The sequence below is a fragment of the Lepidochelys kempii genome, chromosome 5 (assembly GCF_965140285.1).
Source record: "Lepidochelys kempii isolate rLepKem1 chromosome 5, rLepKem1.hap1, whole genome shotgun sequence".
NCBI lineage: Eukaryota > Metazoa > Chordata > Testudines > Cheloniidae > Lepidochelys > Lepidochelys kempii.
In genome coordinates, this window is record NC_136384.1 from 48,372,078 (window position 1) to 48,391,391 (window position 19,314).

The 19,314-nt window shown below is 40.5% G+C and overlaps 1 protein-coding gene across 1 annotated transcript in view; it reads left to right on the forward strand.

Moving 5' to 3' along the window:
• The window catches only part of ANKRD31 (ankyrin repeat domain 31), a 112,197-nt gene that overhangs the window by 60,916 nt on the left and 31,967 nt on the right, over positions 1–19,314 (forward strand). Inside the window, exons 14-18 of the mRNA XM_078853001.1 lie at positions 2,535–2,662; positions 4,986–5,128; positions 8,937–9,089; positions 10,898–10,985; positions 16,804–16,900. Coding sequence (XP_078709127.1) covers positions 2,535–2,662; positions 4,986–5,128; positions 8,937–9,089; positions 10,898–10,985; positions 16,804–16,900 — 609 coding nt within the window. The remainder of the gene's footprint in view (positions 1–2,534; positions 2,663–4,985; positions 5,129–8,936; positions 9,090–10,897; positions 10,986–16,803; positions 16,901–19,314) is intronic.

Here is a 19,314-nt window from a genome sequence, read left to right on the forward strand (position 1 = left end):
TCTTTTTGCGAATACAGACTAACACGGCTGTTACTCTGAAACCTGGATTCTTTTAGTGTATTATGCCCTGGATTTGTATGATCAGAAAAGCATCTTTTTAAACAGGTTAGAGTACATTGTAAATGTAAATTTATAATAATTTCCTTGACTTCAGTGAAGTTATTCCAGATTTCCAGTGGTGTAACTGAAAGCAAAGGAGTACTTGTGGCACCTTAGAGACTAACACGTAGCTCACGAAAGCTTATGCTCAAATAAATTGGTTAGTCTCTAAGGTGCCACTCCTTTTCTTTTTGATACTTAACAGGAACACTTGGATTCTTTTAAAAAAGAAAAGGAGTACTTGTGGCACCTTAGAGACTAACCAGTTTATTTGAGCATAAGCTTTCATGAGCTACAGCTCACTTCATTTGTGTTATTTCCAGCACAAATCCAGGGTTTAACAAATGGCCCACCTTGATTATCATACACATTGTAAGGAGAGTGGTCACTTTAGATAAGCTATTACCAGCAGGAGAGTGGGTTTGTGTGGGGAGGGGGCAGGGGGGTGAGAAAACCTGGATTTGTGCTGAAAATGGCCCAACTTGATTATCATACACATTGTAAGGAGAGTGATCACTTTAGATAAGCTATTGCCAGCAGAAGAGTGGGGTGGGGGGAGGTATTTTTTCATGCTTTGTGTGTATAAAAGATCTTCTACACTTTCCACAGTATGCATCCGATGAAGTGAGCTGTAGCTCACGAAAGCTTATGCTCAAATAAATTTGTTAGTTTCTAAGGTGCCACAAGTACTCCTTTTCTTTTTGCGAATACAGACTAACACGGCTGTTACTCTGAAACCTGTCTTTATAGAATGTGAAATCCTTTGACCAAGGACCACATATGAGAAATTTCAAGCAGATGGCTTTAGTTTTGGTGACATACCTATGCCTGGTTTCATTGTCTGACAGCGAAGTGTGCCATTCCCCAAGGTACAATCTAGACTGCTGAATAGCTGTCTTTCCTCAGTTCTCTATAGGATGCCTTTTACACTGATTTACTGGTGAACAGCCACTCCTGGCCAGTTAACACACAGCCTCCAGCATGTAACTTGCTCCCAGCTGCACAGTATTGAGTGCTACTAGTTAGCCCCTCGTAAATTACACTGCAGAAGAATACAGCAGATTCCTAATCCCAGTCTTGTCCCCCAGAAACGTGTGCCTTGTACTGCTCAGTACACTACACTATAAAGTATGTCATTTCATCAGTGGAAAATGATATGCACCAACCTTCTTATTTCAAATGGAGTTTCCCCGCACACTTTAATCCAAACACACTGGTTAAGATACAACAATAAGATATGTCTATTAACTATAGAAAGATAGATTTTAAGTGATTACAAGCAACGGTGCATAAAAGGATTGGTTACAAAAGAAATAGAAGAGGAAAACGCAAGCTAATACTTAATTTAACAAACCAAGTGAACTTAAAAGCAAAAAGGTTTTGTCTCACCCCATGTTTATAGCAGTCTGTATTGGCTGAAAAGCCTTCCAGCCAGAACCACCTCTCCCCCAGTTCAATGATGCTTTCTTTGTCTTTCAAGCATTGTAGCAGTCATAAGTAGAGATGGGGATGAGAGAGGTAATTTGTGTTGTTTGTGTCCTCCATTCTTATACCCTTAGTTCTCCCCTTTTTTATGTTTATCTCCAGCTGGGGTTCAGGTGACAGGCAAACTGTTTACACAGAAACTCCCCCACTGTGTTTTTGCCAATATGTAAAGTCCTGGCTCACACCCTTTTTCCTGCCAAGGAATGGTCATTTAATTAGGCGATTGTCCAATTGATTATGCTGATACCTGGCTGGGGATGCTACTGTGTCTTTGTCGCTGAAAAGTTTGGGCCTGCCTATCTAACTCTGAAACATGTTACAGCAATGTTCTGCAGTAGAAAATTAAAACTTTACATACAATGTTAATACACATACTTTACCAGGACAATGTTCAGCAGATTATCATAGTCTTGTAAAAGTGGTGAACATAATAGTATAGACCATCACACAGTGTTATCAGGAGAAACTGTCAGTTGCTCCTCCTCTCAGTACCTAACCCTATGCAGCTTCCTCCCATTTCTGTCTAGAGGAGATGAAGTCCCAGCAAGTAGTAATATCTTCTGAAGTCATTCCTGGTAACTGAGAAGAAGTCTGTGAAGAAATATGCTGACCTTCTTGTTGCTATACCACGTAGTTGTGCTGAATAACTATGTAATCGTCTCCCTCCATCTTTACCCAGTTGCATCCTTATTGCAAGTTGTCTGGTAGTGGATTGTAAACTCTTTGGACCACAATCCAGGTGTACTCGATCTGTATTATATTTTTGGTGCTGTCAAGTAATAATAATTAAGACAATAGAATTGCATAGAGGTATGCTGTTTGAAGTGAGATCAGAAGCTTGGCCCAGTTTTCTAATGAGAAATTGTGGTGTTCAATATGTCTTTAGAATCTTCACTATCAAGCAAAGAAGAGGTAGCAGCTGTATCTGCTCAGTCTACCTATATTATAAGAGCTGGGATAAAAAAAAGAAATGCCAAAGGGGAAAGTCGCCTGCACCTGGCTGCTAAAAAAGGAGATTTATCTTTAGTGAAAACTCTTATAGCATCTGGACTATGTGTAAATCTAAAGGATAATGCAGGTTTGGATGTTTTAAAATTACTTCTTTGGTGATCCTCTAGTGATTCAATTTGATGGCAATTAAGAAACTCAACTTTTTTTTTAAACTCTTGAAAGAATGTAACCAAGATGTTTTAGAAAATAACTTATTGGTACCTACTTTATTGAACAAGGTTAGTTAGAAAGATTACTTTGTTATGTCATTGTTATCTTTGAATTTGTATTTGCAGTCTTTCAAATGATACATATGAATCTTTTGACAATAATGTGCAGTATATTGACCAGTGCATCAGACAATTGTGTATATATATTTATATACACACTTGTATGAATGTGTGTGTGGATGCATATACACCCAGATCACATACTGTGGTGTAATCTGTGGTGGGTACCCCTCAGGGTGCCACCTGGAACTGGGGTACCACTGAGCCCTCTGATTCAGCGGCCTGGGCTCTCTCTCACACTGTGCTGCTGTGACAAGCTGCAGACCCACTCCCAGTCCTACACTGCCACCAGCACTCACACAGGTAGGGACATGCCAAGGTGCAGTTACATGCAGGCTCTCTGACCAGCCACTCTATGAACCAACAATAGAGAGACTACAGCCAAGCTTACCCCCAGCCCCCAGGCATGCACCACCCCACTGGAGTATAAACCCAAAATTATACCGTCTTGCGCCGCACAGTATACTGTACAGCGTAAACTCATAGAGTTCACACACAAACACACCCCCCGATGTGGAGAAGAAATGGAACAGTCCCTGCCCCTTGAGCTAAGATTCCCAAACACTTCACTCCAAACCTACTGGTTTAGATTAAAACATAAAATAAATTCATTAACTACAAAATGATAGATTTTAAGTGATTATAAGTGATAGCAAACAGATCAAAGCAGATTACCTAGTAAATAAACAAAATCTCAAACTAAGCTTAACATACTAGAAGGATAGGATTCGAATTAACAATCTCACCCTGACTGTTGATACAAGCAGGCTTGCAGATTCTTAAGGCACAAGCTGCATTTGCTTTGCAATTTGGGTTTCCCAGGGTTCCATACGCAAGCTAGAAATCCCTTTAGCCTGGGTCCAGCTCTTCCTCCAGTTCAGTCTTTGTTCCTCAGGTGTTTTCAGGAGTCCTCTTGTATGGGGAATGAACAACAGACAATGTCACTCCCTGCCTTATATAGCTTTAGCATACGGCTGGAACCCTTTGTCCCAAATTCAGTTTGTGGAAAAACACTGGTATCCAAGATGGAATTCCGTGTCATGTGGCTGAGTCATAGCAGCCATTACTTACAGGCTGTCTGGAGTGTTCTCAGGAAGACTCACCAGGTGGTGGATAAGCTTCTCCTAAGTTTTTCCTAATGGCCCATTACCTTGAATAGGCCCTTCACAGTCGGCTATCTAGACTGGAAGCATTTTTGCCTTGTGGGTGTCACCCAGATGTGACTACATGTGAAATACAGATACATAGTCAATATTCAGAACTTCAGATACAAAAATGATACAAAAATGACACATGCATATAAATAGGATAATCGTATTCAGCAAATCATAACTTTTCCAATGATACCTTATATGACCTATTTTGTACAAAATGCATTACAATTATGCCATAATCATCTCATAATAATATTACTAGGATGAATATGGAGTGTAGTGTCACAACATCCATGTAATAAATTGCTTAGGTATGTGATAAATTGTGGACACGTGATGCACATTTATCACGTACCTCCCCTTCACTTTGCCCACTTGGCTTGTGAATGCAGTGGCGTTACTCATAAGTAAAGTTATCCACATGCATAAATGCAGAATCAAGTTCTCAACCTTTGAGCCACTTCAGGCAGTTCCATTTTTTAAAAAATTAAATTACAAGGTAGACGTTTCCTTCTTTTCCTCCTAAATGTAGAATTTCCTCCTAAATTACACAAGCCTTAGCCCCAGGGTTGGCTAGTAATCCATTCTGGATCCAGGGCTGGTTTAAAGTTTGATATCACATGATGCCACCAGTGCTAGAAATTGGATTGTCAGTATTTATGCTTTTGATTTCTGATATTTCTAATCTGCAGTTTCTATGCTATTATTATTTCTGATAATATGATTTAAAAAGCAAATAGCACATTTCTTTAGCCAGTATTGGAATAAATTTATCTTTGAAGTCAACTGAGTTACAACAGGGAAAAATTGCCCCAGTGTTTCAGGGCAATTCTTTGTTTCAGATTTATTATAAACAAAGAAGTCTGACAGTTACTGGACTGAATACAAAAAAGTGTATAATTGTCTGTGACCGGTGTGGGTTTTAGACATCAGAATCAGAATCTAAATTTTGATCTGGTTTTACTAGGCTGGACAGCAATTCATGAAGCTTCCAACAGGGGATTTACAGAGGTGATCTTAGAGTTACTAAAAGCTGGTGCTGATGTTAATAGCAAAAGCCTGGATGGGACTTTACCAATACATGATGCAGTTTCTGGCAATTATTTCAAGGTACGATTCTACTCACATTACCATGCCTGGGCCTGATTTTCAATTATGGGCATACAAATACCACAATTTGCGCATGCAAATGAAAATGATGGTTTAAATAACTGAATCCAAAATTATTAATAGAATACATATGTAGATTTGCATTAAAAATAAATAAAAACCTAATTTTTTAACCCGTCAAAATTGAAGTCTGCCTGACTAACCTAATTGCCTTCTATGATGAGAAAACTGGCTCTGTGGATGAGGGGAAAGCAGTGGATGTGTTATTCCTTGACTTTAGTGAAGCTTTTGATACAGTCTCCCACAGTATTCTTGCTAGCAAGTTAGAGATGTATGCGCTGGTTGAATGGACTATAAGGTGGATAGAAAGCTGGCTAGATCATCGGGCTCAACGGGTAGTGATCAATGGCTCCATATCTAGTTGGCAGCTGTATCAAGCAGAGTGCCCCAAGGGTCGGTCTTGGGCCAGTTTTGTTCAATATCTTCATTAATGATCTGGAGGATGGCATGGATTGCACCCTCAGCAAGTTTGCCGATGACACTAAACTGTGAGGAGTGGTAGATACGCTGGAGGGTCAGGATAGGATACAGAGGGCCCTAGACAAATTAGAGGGCCAAAAGAAATCTGATGAGGTTCAACAAGGACAATTGCAGTCCTGCACTTAGGACGAAAGAATCCCGTGCACTGCTACAGACTAGGGACCAAGTGGCCAGGCAGCAGTTCTGCAGAAAAGGACCTAGGGGTGACAGTGGACAAGAAGCTGGATATGAGTCAACAGTGTGCCCTTGTTGCCAAGAAGGCTAATGACATTTTGGGTCGTATAAGTAGGAGCATTGCCAGCAGATTGAGGGACGTGATCATTCCCCTATATTCAGCACTGGTGAGGCCTCATCTGGAGTACTGTGTCCAGTTTTGGGCTCCACACTACAAGAAGGATGTGAAATAATTGGAAAGCATCCAGTGGAGGGCAACAAAAATGATTAGGGGACTGGACTTATAAGGAGAGGCTGAGGGAACTGGGATTGTTTAGTCTGCAGAAGAGAAGAATGAGGGGGGATTTGATAGCTGCTCTCAACTACCTGAAAGGGGGTTCCAAAGAGGATGGATCTAGACTGTTCTCAGTGATATCAGATGATAGAACAAGAAGTAATGGTCTCAAGTTGCAGTGGGGGAGGTTTAGGTTGAATATTAGGAAAAACTTTTTCACTAGGAGGATGGTGAAGCACTGGAGTGGGTTACCTAGGGAGGTGGTGGAATCTCCTTCCTTAGAGGTTTTTAAGGTCAGGCTTGACAAAGCCCAGGCTGGGATGATTTAGTTGGGGATTAGGTCCTGCTTTGAGCAGAGAGTTGGATTAGGTGACCTCCTGAGGTCCCTTCCAACCTTGATATTCTATGATTCTGTGAAGTCCAGCATTGTGTCTCTTCTGCAACAAACAATGACAATATGGACATCTAAATCAGAGCATGTAGCTGTATTTCTTCTGCTACTTTATGTACTGTTGATGTTAATTGTAAGAACCAAATTCTGCTTTGGGATGTGCATGTATAACTCTCATTGAAATATTGGGAATTGAACATACATATCAGAGGACAGAATTTTGTCGTAAGAAGATACAGAACCCTGTAGGCCTGAAATGCAGGTCTTTGCCAGTAAGTAAAGAAATAAGTGATTTTTAAATAATGCGGGTCACATATTTAAAGGAATTCATGTGCCTAACTCCACTGATTTCAAGGGGAGGTAAGTGCCTAAATACCTTTAAATTCCTTTCAAAATCAGATGGTGGGCCTGATTTTGCTCTCACAATGGGGTAAGTGAGGAGTAGCTCCACTGAAGTTAATGAGGTTATATCAGGTTAAAACAGATGTAAGTGAACAAAGAGTCAAACCCAGTGTTTTTAAAATGCATTCATTTTTAATTTTGACATCTCCATTTTTTTGTGTTAATGATTTTGGATCATAAACAGTTTGTTAAAAAGTGTTTCAATTAATCTTTGAAGAAATATGTCTTAATTGCAGTTTTGTTGTAAGAATTAATGTGAGATTGTGCCAGCTTCTCATCAATGTTAAGAGCAAGTTGAAAACATATTAGGAATACTTACCAGCTGGAAGGGAGAGAGATGCATCAAGCTGAAGCCACCTTCCAGTTAGCCAATTGCCCTGGTCTACACTATAGAATTACTTCGGTATAACTGTGTTGCTCAGGGGTGTGAATAATCAACACCCATGACTGACGTAGTTATACTGACCTAAATGCTAGCGTAGACATGGAGATGAAGTTATTAAGCTGATAGGAGAGCTCTCTCCTGTCGGTTTAAAGCGTCTTCACCAGAAGCACTAAGTGGTGCAGCTGCACCAATGCAAGTTTCTAGTCTAGATCTGCCCTTAATGGTAGTAGCTGGTTGTACTTGCAAAATGTAAAGCACCAGCTACCAGAAAAGAATGCTGGGAGAGGTTCCCATAAAAAGGAGACCCTACCTTGAGAAGTTTAGCTTATGGCCAGGTGGTTTCTGTTTCTTGACACCCTCACATTTCAGCAAAGAAATGTACTAACAAGGTAGTAAGAGAAAATTGTTATTACAAATAAACAAAGTACCTTATTTTTTCTTCCTAAATGAAAAGCTGTGGGAGGACGAGAGATACTCAGAACTTTCCAGCAATTTTACAGGTCCAGAGTTTCTAAGGTAGGATGCAATCAGGGAGGAAGAGAGAGGATCAGAGGTTTGCTTGCCAGGAGAGCAACTCATGGATGACTTGATCCTTTAGGGGGAATCTGAGGTATCTGAGAAGGACCAGAGCATCTGCACTGAGGTTCATACCTTCTGCAGTTGCCCTGGGGCATTCCATCCCCCATAGCAACATATTTCCCTTTTAACGCTCACTTCACCTCCATGTGAGATAGTTTGAAGGTCCAAAATAGTTGTCTTTGTAAGTTAGTGATGACAGTATTAATCTAAATGAGAATATTCCTGTGTATTTGCCATGGAAGGGTGCCATATAGAGGACACTTAAAAGTCCATGCTGTTTTGCATAGGGACTTCCATTAAGTTAAAGCTGGGTAGATGATGCCAGATTGGTTCAAACATACACACCCTTCCTCCAATTAGTCAAAAGAGCAGGTTTTCCATCTCTTTCATCTTCTCTGTGACAGAAAATAAAAATGAAGGAGATGATTCCACTGGCATGAATGGTGGAGCAGGAAGATTCAGGCAGGGAAATAAGAGTCGTAAATCTGAAAATTTTTAGCAGGTAAGGCCTACATGTGCAAACACATACAGCTTAGCTTTAAATACTTAAATAGTCCCATTAACTTCAATGGGACTAGTCATGTATTTAAAATTAGGCATGTGAATAAGTGTTTGTAGAATTGGGGCCGAAGTCACCATCACATACCACTGAGAAACAAAAGTCCACTTATTTTCTGTATCTTGTTTATATTTATCCAAAATGGTTATTTGACATTTACCAGATTCTGTTAATTTGGAACTGATGTATGATGTTCTGTAGCAACATGGGAATGTGTTGCATACAGTAACACTATGAAGATGACAAACTAAACAAGCAATTATGAATTGGTCATATATGTAATAAACAAATTAAAAGTATAAGACATAGAACTAAGTAAATAAATGCCAAAGATACTTGCAAGCTAAATTGCTGTATCTCTCCCCCTCTGTTCATATGTTTCTTTGTCCTGTTAAAGTGTTAACTCATCAGAACAGGAACTGTGTCATCTTATTTGTCTGCACAGCATTTAGCACATTTTAGGGGCTACTACGATGATAATAATAATTAAGAACTATATTGTAGGCAGTCAATATTCTGTTACATCATGGAGCAAACCCTAATGAGAAGGACAAGTATGGGAAAAATGCTTTGGATGAAGCATGCAATGATAAAATGAAGGAATTGCTTAAGTCTTATGGTGCTACTGAGAGTGAAGTTGCTTATGAAACAACGGAGGTTACTGGTACGTTAGCTATTTCATAATGTTAATCACAGATTTACATCCTCGTCTCAAACATGCTGCAAGTTTGCTTTATTGTTTTCATGTCAGGGACAGGCATTTTCTAGTAGTAGTATATCCTTGATGGTTATTTATCTATATCGTTAAGACAGTAGAATGTATGGCACAAATTCTTTCCTGGTCAAGTCAGTGGGGTTATAAAAAGGATGTATTTGGTCCCTTAAATTTTGTTGGTTTTCTGTATTTCCCTCACATAAACCTTGTCGTTTTTGCATTCAGTATTGGAATAATGTTTTAGTGGGTCTTAGACTTAAGTACAGTCTCCGGAACAGTATTGGACTAATTTGATTTGATCTGATCTCATCTGCATATACAATTTTTTATTTATATCATGGTCGGCTTTTTACTCTTGGTAATTTGTACAATTGGCGTCTATTCTATTCTATTGGTTTTATACATATATTTCCATCATTATTTTAAAATTATGTTTGTTTTCTTAATTGTGGGGGGAAAAGATATAGGTCCTTCTAGGTCAAGAAGACCAACTCATACTTGTTATGATTGCTGTAAAAAGGCTGATGTTCCATTGGTTTTGCACCATGATATGACCAGAGAAAAATGTGGCACAGTAAGTATAGATGTTGAGTTTTTTAAAGATTGCTTTACAGTGCAGGACATTTCTGTTCTGTACATTGTCATCCATTGATTGAATAATGTAATTACACCATGTGGTTAGATAAAGTAATAATCCCTGAAGTGGATGCTGAGAGCAGCAGCATGTTATGAAGCTAAGCATGAAGAAAGTAAAGATAAATTCAGTTTGTGCAATCTATCTCCATCTGTTTCTGTTCATGATTTCTGTGCATCTATACTTCCTGTACAATTAGCAGGCTACATTCATATTCATATTGTTCATATGGATGGAAAATGCCAGGATCCATGAAGTCTCTCACCAGCATTTCCAAAGTGGCCCTTTTGAGAAGCAATGACTTGGCAATCAAGTTAATTGGAGAGAGATGAAAGGTTATTTTGGTTTAAAACAAAGCTGGAATATTTGAACATTGGCCCTGCGAAAGTAAAACTCTCATTGATACATATGAGTCTGTGGCACCTTAAATCACAGCACTAGAGGTGATGGAAATGCCTTTTTTAAACTATTTATACCTAGAGCCCCATGCATTCCATTGCTGAAAACACCCATATTGTGCTGCAGAAACAAAACGTTCATTAAAAAAAAGTTCTATCCCATATGGTTGCACAGGAAACCTTGAAAACATTAACCAAATGTAAACCGATGCAGTGTTCTGTTCCCAAATCTGCAAAAAAGCCTGGAAAATGGTTCTAAATATCAACGTTAATTATTCCACTGCTGATCATTTTAACAGACGCGCTCAGCTAATGTGCTTATCTCAACTGCCTCCCTCTTTTCTACAAGTGCCAGAAACCCCAGCTGTCCTTTTCCCGGCTGTCAAAATCTTCAGCTTTGCCCTTCTGCGTCGCAGTTAGGCTTCTCAATACAAAAATCTTTGGCATAACAAAAGTGTAAAATGTGGAGAAAGATCAGATAGAGTGAATTTAATATCAAAATAAACCACATGGGCTGCTGTACTAGTTTCATACTGATTCATTTTCATATTTAATTATAAACCTATGTTTTCTTTATTTAAATGAATCAACCATGCCAGTATACTGTGGAAGTCAGGAATATTGCCATAAAATTTAGGTTCAGTTTGCTTAGGTTCAGTATACAAAACCTTGTCTATACCTCTGTAACAATAAAGTTAACAATGTTTGTATTTGATAGCATGAGTCCATCATTGCCACATTACAAGATATAGAAAAGAAGCAGGAAAAACTGTCACTGTTTGAAGTAAGAAACCCAAAAGATGAAGGTAGATGTGAATTCAAGTTCAATTTTCATTATTGCTCTAATGTATGCAATCATTACTCTAGTGTATTGCAAAGTAGTATACTTTCATACATCCTTCTGGAAAATACAATTTGAGAGTACGGTTCTAGGATAGTACTTAATTCAAGACTTTTAAAGTAGGGGGGTCTCAACTTTTGGTATACATACCTTTCAGGGTACTTTCAGTCATATCTGCAATATACCAGATGATAAAAAAGTGAAACAAGCTATTTGGAGGTATGGAAATATTACCTTTTCAGTTTGAACAAATCAGGCTAGCCATAAAAAACATGAATATCTGAACAGCAACAAGAACAACAGCAAGCAATAGTCACACAGTGCTCAATAACTCAAGTCCAATATTATTGACAAGGATCTCTTATTCATGACTGGACATGGTTGTTTTGGAGCCTCTCCATAGGCAAGAAGAACTACGCATGTATATGCACAAATGAATGCAGCATTTCATTCCAGTGCAATTATAGTTGTAGGGACCCAAAACATTTTATGGCAAAAAATAAAAAATGTGTTAGGGGAAATGATGGGGCAGATTCATAAGTGATGGCACTTGGAAGTGCCTTGGAAATTACCTTTGCCCTCTTGTGCCCAGGACTGATTAATTTCAAAAGAGGATACCTGATGGTGCAGACCTCCTACCACCTCAGGATTTCTACTGGTGCAGATCAGCTTTAGTTTGTTGCTGTAGATTCATAGGAACCAAGCTGGCAGATGCTCCTGAGGGAATGTACTTAAAAAGTGCATATCCTGGCCTCACTTGACATGTGGCCTTTCCAGCTGGTGCTGTCTATTTTTTGGGCAGATCTGACCCTCTGTGATCACTCTATTCCCCCAAAAAGGAAGTTATAGCTGTTTTCCAACATTGAAACCACTCCTAGTGTAATTTTCATAGCTGGGGCTCAGTGATTAGGTTTGCACTAGCGGACACCAGTGTAAACCCAAGATGAATATAGCCACATGTCTTGTAAACTAACTAAATTTGAGTCCTGCAAAGATCAACAGAGCCTCATTAAAAGAAATGTGAACTAGGGAAAACGTTCTTCTTGTTCATAGGGAAAAGGAATGAAAAAAAGACGCAAGTGATTGTATATAAAAGCTTTTCAATCATATCATCAGTCAGTTGCTCAGCAGTGTGGAATATCAGTCACACCCATGGAGCTTACAGCTGAATAAATAAATCAAAGCTGAGAATTACTGATCAAAATGGTTACATTTCCATGTGTTTGAATAACCAGACAGGCTCCTGTGTGATTGAAGCAGAGATCCACCCAGTTTCGTAAAACAGAAATAAGGAGTATCAGACTTTCTCTGGCTAAGGTCACAAGAGAAATGGATATGATGGTCTTTATTTAAGTCCCTTGTGACAAAACCACCTAATAATTTGGCACCTTTTAACATAAACTGAATTAGTTGCTTAGGAAGAAGCACAAGAATGATCAACAGTATAAAGGTGCATTGGGATTACTATGAAGATAAATTAGCAACACAGTTACATGCAGTATACCCAGCTCTTAGAAGTACTGTGATTTGTCACTTTAATAAACACAATATGTGCACATTTCCCTTATTTTGATAAATAAATATATGCAATGCTCAGTAAAATGAGAAAATCAGCTTTCTGAACACATTCTGTGAGTTGTGGGTTGTTTTTTTCATTCTGCAGTGTTCCATTTTCAGGTGTAATGGTTGATAGAAACAAAAATTGTGTATTTCCTGTTTACTAATGGGTTTGATGATATTTGGTTGTCATATCATCCCACTGGCATCCACAGGGACATGTTGGTGTGACGCTTCTCAGGGGTCCCTAGGGTTGTGAGGTATCTTGCTACCACCTGCCCTTAGCAGGAGCAAGCCTTGTCTGTGCCTGCCATGGGTCAACTCCATGGCTATGGGCAATAAAAGCACTCCCGACCAGGCCTCCTCAGAACACACTCTTTCTTTACTGGTTAGCGAAAGGCATATTCTAACCGCCTAGTCCTATGGATGTCCCCCTGGAGTGTTCAGCTGCTGATCATTGGACACTCACAGAATTACCAGACCTGCTGTTCCCAAAGGAAAAGTACACTGCACCTTACCAGTTTTACACCATAGTACATAGCTCCACTTAACACACTGTCCTTAGATTTGTCTATAGTGAAAGTAAGTATATGCTTATTTAACAAAGAGCAGAAATTAAAATGATAGGAAGCAGAAATATTGGAAACAAAGGATTACATATAAAATAAAATCATAACACACGTACCAGAGCCTAAACTTAATTAACAAGATACTACTTTGTCTAATTAAGTTTAGCTCACCCCAAAGTCTCTCCAGTGTTTTCAGCCAAGCTTGGCTGTAATATTTTTCGTGAAGCAAACATATGGTCATCTTACTTCCTAGATTGAAGACCTTCGGCATCTCCTTGCATTCTCCTGATACATCAGACTAATTCTTTCATCTTAGTCATAAACCAGACACCCTCCTGCTCTGTGTTCCTTTCTGTAGATTTTGTGATCACTTTTCAACTTCGTAGTGTTGATTAGCTGGTGATTCTGTATGCAAATAGACTTCTGTTGTAAGCTACACAATGGTCAGCCAGGGAGATAAATGTCTCTTATTCCTTGTCTGAACAGAACCTGTTTATCACTTTCTGGTGACCTGTCTTACATACCTCAAGAACAACGAGCAGTCCGGTGGCACCTTAAACACTAACAGATTTATTTGGGCATAAGCTTTTGAGGGTAAAAAACACACTTCTTCAGATGCATGAAGTGAAAATTACAGATGCAGGCATAAGTATACTGACACATAAGAAGGGAATTGTCTTACAAGTGGAGAACCAGTGTTGACAAGGCCAATTCAGTCAGGGTGGAGGTGGTCCATTCCCGATAATTGATGAGGAGGTGTCAATATACCAAGAGAGGGAAAATTGCTTTTGTAGTGAGCCAGCCACTCCCAGTCCCTATTCAAGCCCAAATTAATGGTGTTAAATTTGCAAATGAATTGTAGCTCTGCAGTTTCTCTTTGAAGTCTGTTTTTGAAGTTTTTTTGTTGAAGTATGGCTACTTTTAAATCTGTTGTAGAATGTCCAAGGAGATTGAAGTGTTCTCCTACTGGCTTTTGTATGTTACCATTCCTGATGTCTGATTTGTGTCCATTTATTCTTTTATGTGGAGACTGTCCGGTGTGGCCAATGTACATGGCAGAGGGGCATTGCTGGCACATGATGGCACATGTCACATTAGTAGACGTGCAGATGAATGAGCCCCTGATGGTGTGGCTCATGTGGTTGGGTCCTCTGCTGGTGTCACTAGAGTAGATATGGGGCAAAGTAGGCAACGGGGTTTGTTACAGGGATTGGTTCCTGGGTTAGTGTTTCTGTGGTGTGGTGTGTAGTTGCTGGTAAGTCTTTGCTTCATGTTGGGGGGCTGTCTGTAAACGAGGACTGGCTTGCCTCCCAAGGTCTGTGAGAGTGAGGGATCATTTTCCAGGATAGGTTGTAGATCATTGTTGATGTGCTGGAGAGGTTTTAGCTGGGGGCTGTACGTGATGGCCAGTGGTGTTCTGTTATTTTCCTTGTTGGGCCTGTCCTGAAGTAGGTGACTTCTGGGTACCCATTTCGCTCTGTCATTCTGTTTCCTCACTTTCCCAGGTGGGTATTGTAGTTTTAAGAATGCTTGATAAAGATCTTGTAGGTGTTTGTCTCTGTCTGAGGGATTGGAGCAAATTTGATTGTATCTTAGGGCTTGGCTGTAGACAATGGATCGTGTGATATGTCCTGGATGGAAGCTGGAGGCATGTAGGTAAGTATAGCAGTCAGTAGGTTTCTGGTATAGGGTGGTGTTTATGTGACCATCACTTACTTGCACTGTAGTGTCCAGGAAGTGGAACTCTTTTGTGGACTGGTCCAGGCTGAGGTTGGTCTCAAGTTGCAGTGGGGGAGGTTTAGGTTGGATATTAGGAAAAACTTTTTCACTAGGAGGGTGGTGAAACACTGGAATGCATTATCTAGGGAGGTGGTAGAATCTCCTTCCTTAGAAGTTTTTAAGGTCAGGCTTGACAAAGCCCTGGCTGGGATGATTTAATTGGAGATTGGTCCTGCTTTTGAGCAGGGGGTTGGACTAGATGATCTCCCGAGGTCCCTTCCAACCCTGATATTCTATGATTCTATGATGGTGGGGTGGAAATGGTTGAAATCCTGGTGGAATTCTTCAAGAGCCTCTTTCCTGTGGGTCCATATGATGAAGATGTCATCAGTGTAGCGCAAGTAGAGGAGGGGCGCTAGGGGACGAGAGCTGAGGAAGCGTTTTTTTAAGTCAGCCATAAAAATGTTGGCATACTGTGGGACCATGGAGGTACCTATAGCAGTGCCGCTGACTTGAAGGTATACATTGTCCCCAAATGTGAAATAGTTATGGGTGAGGACAAAGTCACAAAGCTCAGCCACCAGGTGTGCCGTGGCCTCATCAGGGATACTGTTCCTGACAGCTTATAGTCTGTCCTATTGTGGAATATTGGTGTAAAGAGCTTCTATATCCATGGTGGCCAGGATGGTGTTTTCAGGAATTGTAGTTTCCTCAGGAAGTCAGTGGTATCTCGAAGATGGCTAAGAGTGCTGGTAGCATAGGGTCTGAGGAGAGAGTCCAGATAACCAGATAATCCTGTTGTAAGAGTGCCAATGCCTGAGATGATGGGGCGTCCAGGGTTTCCAGGTTTATGGATCCTGGGTAGCAGATAGAATACCCCTGCTCGGGGCTCTTGGGGTGTGTCTGTGCAGATTTGTTCTTGTGCTTTTTCAGGGAGTTTCTTGAGCAAATGGTGTAGTTTCTTTTGGTACCCCTCAGTGGGATAAGAGGATAGTCGCCTATAGAATGTGGTGTTGGAGAGTTGCTTGGCAGCCTCCTGTTCATAATCCAACCTGTTCATTATGACTATAGCACCTCCTTTGCCAGTTCCTTTGATTATAATGTCAGAGTTGTTTCTAAAAAGAAAAGGAGTACTTGTGGCACCTTAGAGACTAACCAGTTTTGGATGGCATTGCGTTCTGTATGGCTGAGGTTATGGGGCATGCCTGTACACTCTGCCAGTTGGCACCTAGAGGTCCCTGGGTCATACACTGCACTTGTGATGTTGTTAAATCTGTGCCAGTTGAGACCTTTCAATTTTCTGTTGTATTATAGGCCAAAGAAAAGGGGGCATCTAATAGGACCATTTAAAAATTGTTCCTCCTTGTGATTCACAGAGGGATATAGCTAGCAAACTTAATCAATTTCTAATTTCTGTGATGTATGTTTTAATACAGTATGTGAAACTATTATACATTGATTCAGATGTCATATTTGGCTTGAAGAAATAAAATCCAGGCTATTCTCTAATATATAAAATATTCAATTTATCAAATTCTTGCTTCTATAGTCTTAATGGGCCTGGTCCTCAGCTAGTGTATGTCAGCATAATTCCATTGATTTCAAAGGACCTCAAAAAGATTTAATTGCCCATCAGCCAAAAGAGTGCGCTTTAACCTACACAATTCCCTTATTACTGTGTGGGTGTGGCTACTGCAATTCCATACTTCCTAAAATTTGAGCTATTCAAATTTAAGTAGTTAAATATAACTTCCTGTGGAGAATTTAATCTTGAGTGCTTATAAAGCAATGACTCATAACGTAGATGATAGTATCACCTGTTGCCATAACAATATTTTCATTCTCCAGCCTTGTTTTTGCTGCCTCAACCATTGTAATGATCATAATTTCTGCCTCTCATTTTAATAATAATTTTGACTATGTTTAAATGCTGAACAGGACTGTATATTCATGGCCTATCACAGATACAAGACACTTTGAATGAAGTGCTTGCCAAACAGAAAGCAGAAAGGGATGTCCTAGCTAAAAAATACAGGTAAGTGGAATGTAAACTGTGGTTTTATTAAAGGTTTATTTTTTAAAAGCAACACAGATGGATCTTATTAGAAGGCCAGCAAGCAGTAACGTGAAGGCAAAACTGTGTGGTCCTAACTCAGTCTTTTATCAACTATAACTCCTATTGGCGTCAGTGAAAGTTTGTGCCTGAGTGAGAATTTCAGGATTTGGCTGACTCAAACATGTAAAATATTTGTGTAAACACATAATAAGAGATGTTTCCTGCCCCAAAGAGCAGTCTAAATAAAAAGGAAGATAAGGGTTGAGAGAAAGGGATATGACAGAAGATTAGAAACTGAGGCACAGAGATATTAGATTACTTTCCTATGGTCACAGGGGAAATCTGTGGCAGTGTCTGGGATTGTACCCACATCTCCTGAGTCCAATCCAAGCCCTTAACCCCTCTTCATTCCATAGATCATTCGGGCAGCGGGAATCATAAGCTGGGGGAGGCTGTGCCTCCCCAAACAGCCAGGCATGGCCCCACCCACACTCCTCCTCCAGAACCCCTCCTGCCATTTCCCCTGTCCCTGTGCCGTGGCCCTGGCTAGGACTGGGGCTGGGGCTGCACTGCCCAGCCCGCCCAGTGCTCCAAGGCCACGCCACCCGTCCGCCTAGTGCTCCGGGGCTGGGGGCTGTGGCCACACCACCTGCCCTCCCAGCGCTCCAGGGCTGGGGGTGCTAACCTGGGGGAGGGTGGCAACCATGCAGGGGGAGGGGCTGGGTTCCGTCAGGGGGCGTGGAAGGGGAGGAGCTGTGGGCTAGCCTCCCCCAGCCAGCAGTTCATGCACCTCCCATAAGAGATAATATATATATAGACACATAAGATAGGTCATTAAAAAAAGCGAGGCTTGTGGGGAGGGATAGCTCAGTGGTTTGAGCATTGGCCTGCTAAACCCACAGTTGTGAGTTCAATCCTTGAGGGGACCATTAGGTATCTGGGGCAAAAATTGGGGACTGGTCCTGCTTTGAGCAGGGGGTTGGACTAGATGACCTCCTGAGGTCCCTTCCAACTCTGATATTCTGATTCTAAGTGAAAAGGAGTTAACATTCCAAGATCATCCTTGTGAATAAACTAGGACTTGTTTATGTGAACTCTTAATTTGCGGTCAGTTGGAGTGTAAATCTATCTCACGTTAGCCTGCTGTGCATTAATTGTCCGTGTGAACCCTGCTGCCATGCGTTAAAAGTTCCATAGTGTGCTTTAATCTACTCCCATTTCACAGATCAAAGTGCACACATTTTTAGATTTACACCCTACCTTCCTGCAAAGTAAGTGTTCATATAGACAAATCCTCAGTAGTTAAAGAGACAAGTAATGACAGCATAACTGATTTGACATTTGCACAAGCCTATCAGACAATCTTTGAATGTTATTAGTGAAGCTGTGTTCTATAGCACTGAACTGATAAATATTTTTGAGGTGTTGCAAATGTGCTGTAACCAATATAGCTGCTATCTTTCAAGTGTAATGAACTGCATGCCAGCTTTACACTTCCATTTGATTATGTGAAAAGTAGTTAAAATGGGGCTCATTACTGTGCTTACTTTCAGGTCATTCGAATCTTCTTTTCATGGTGCTTTCTCTTAAGCCTTGTCTATACTGAAAAGTTTTGTTGCTTTAAAGTATAATTAAAACAGGGAAGAAAAAAATCAAAACAAACTCTCATATGGACACAGTAATATTGGTATAAAAGGGCTTACACTGATATAGCTTATTCTGATTCAGGAAATAGAATAAGCTATACTAATATAAGACCTGTTTATAATCTAGAGCTTTTCATGGTATCATTATTTCAGAAGAAAAAAATCACACACGCCCCAGCCTAGGGATTCCTTGTTGTTGGCATGAGCCCACTTGAATGAATTGTTTCGTCCCAGGACTCTAGCATGGAGGATGCCATTTTTTAGAGCAAAATGGTGTCCTGCACAAAGCATGACCTCACATGCATGGTATGTACTGCAAAATGCATGAGTATGTACATATAGTACATGTGAGGTCATGCTGTGCAAAGGATGCCATTTTGTAGAGGAAAAGAGGCAGCTGAGCACTGAGAACACCACGCTATGAACATAGCCTACAGTGTCTTTCCCCAAATAGGGGCCTGCAATACCTTTGCCCAAATGGTTTGACAGGAACCACACCTTTGGTTTCTGATGCATTCCCAAATCTGTGCTTCTGACCTGGCCAAGGTAACCTTGGTAATCAGCCTGCTGACAGGAGGCTGTGTTAGACTGGACCTCCGCTTTGGCTGGAAGGCCATACCCAGTGCTGTCAAACTGAGACACCTTTCTCCAATTTAAGTCAACCATCTTCGATGATCTGCACTGAGCTCAAATGCCTGAGGCCTCTCTGAGGGGACTCAGGCAGGGGCAAGGCATAGTGGCCTCCTA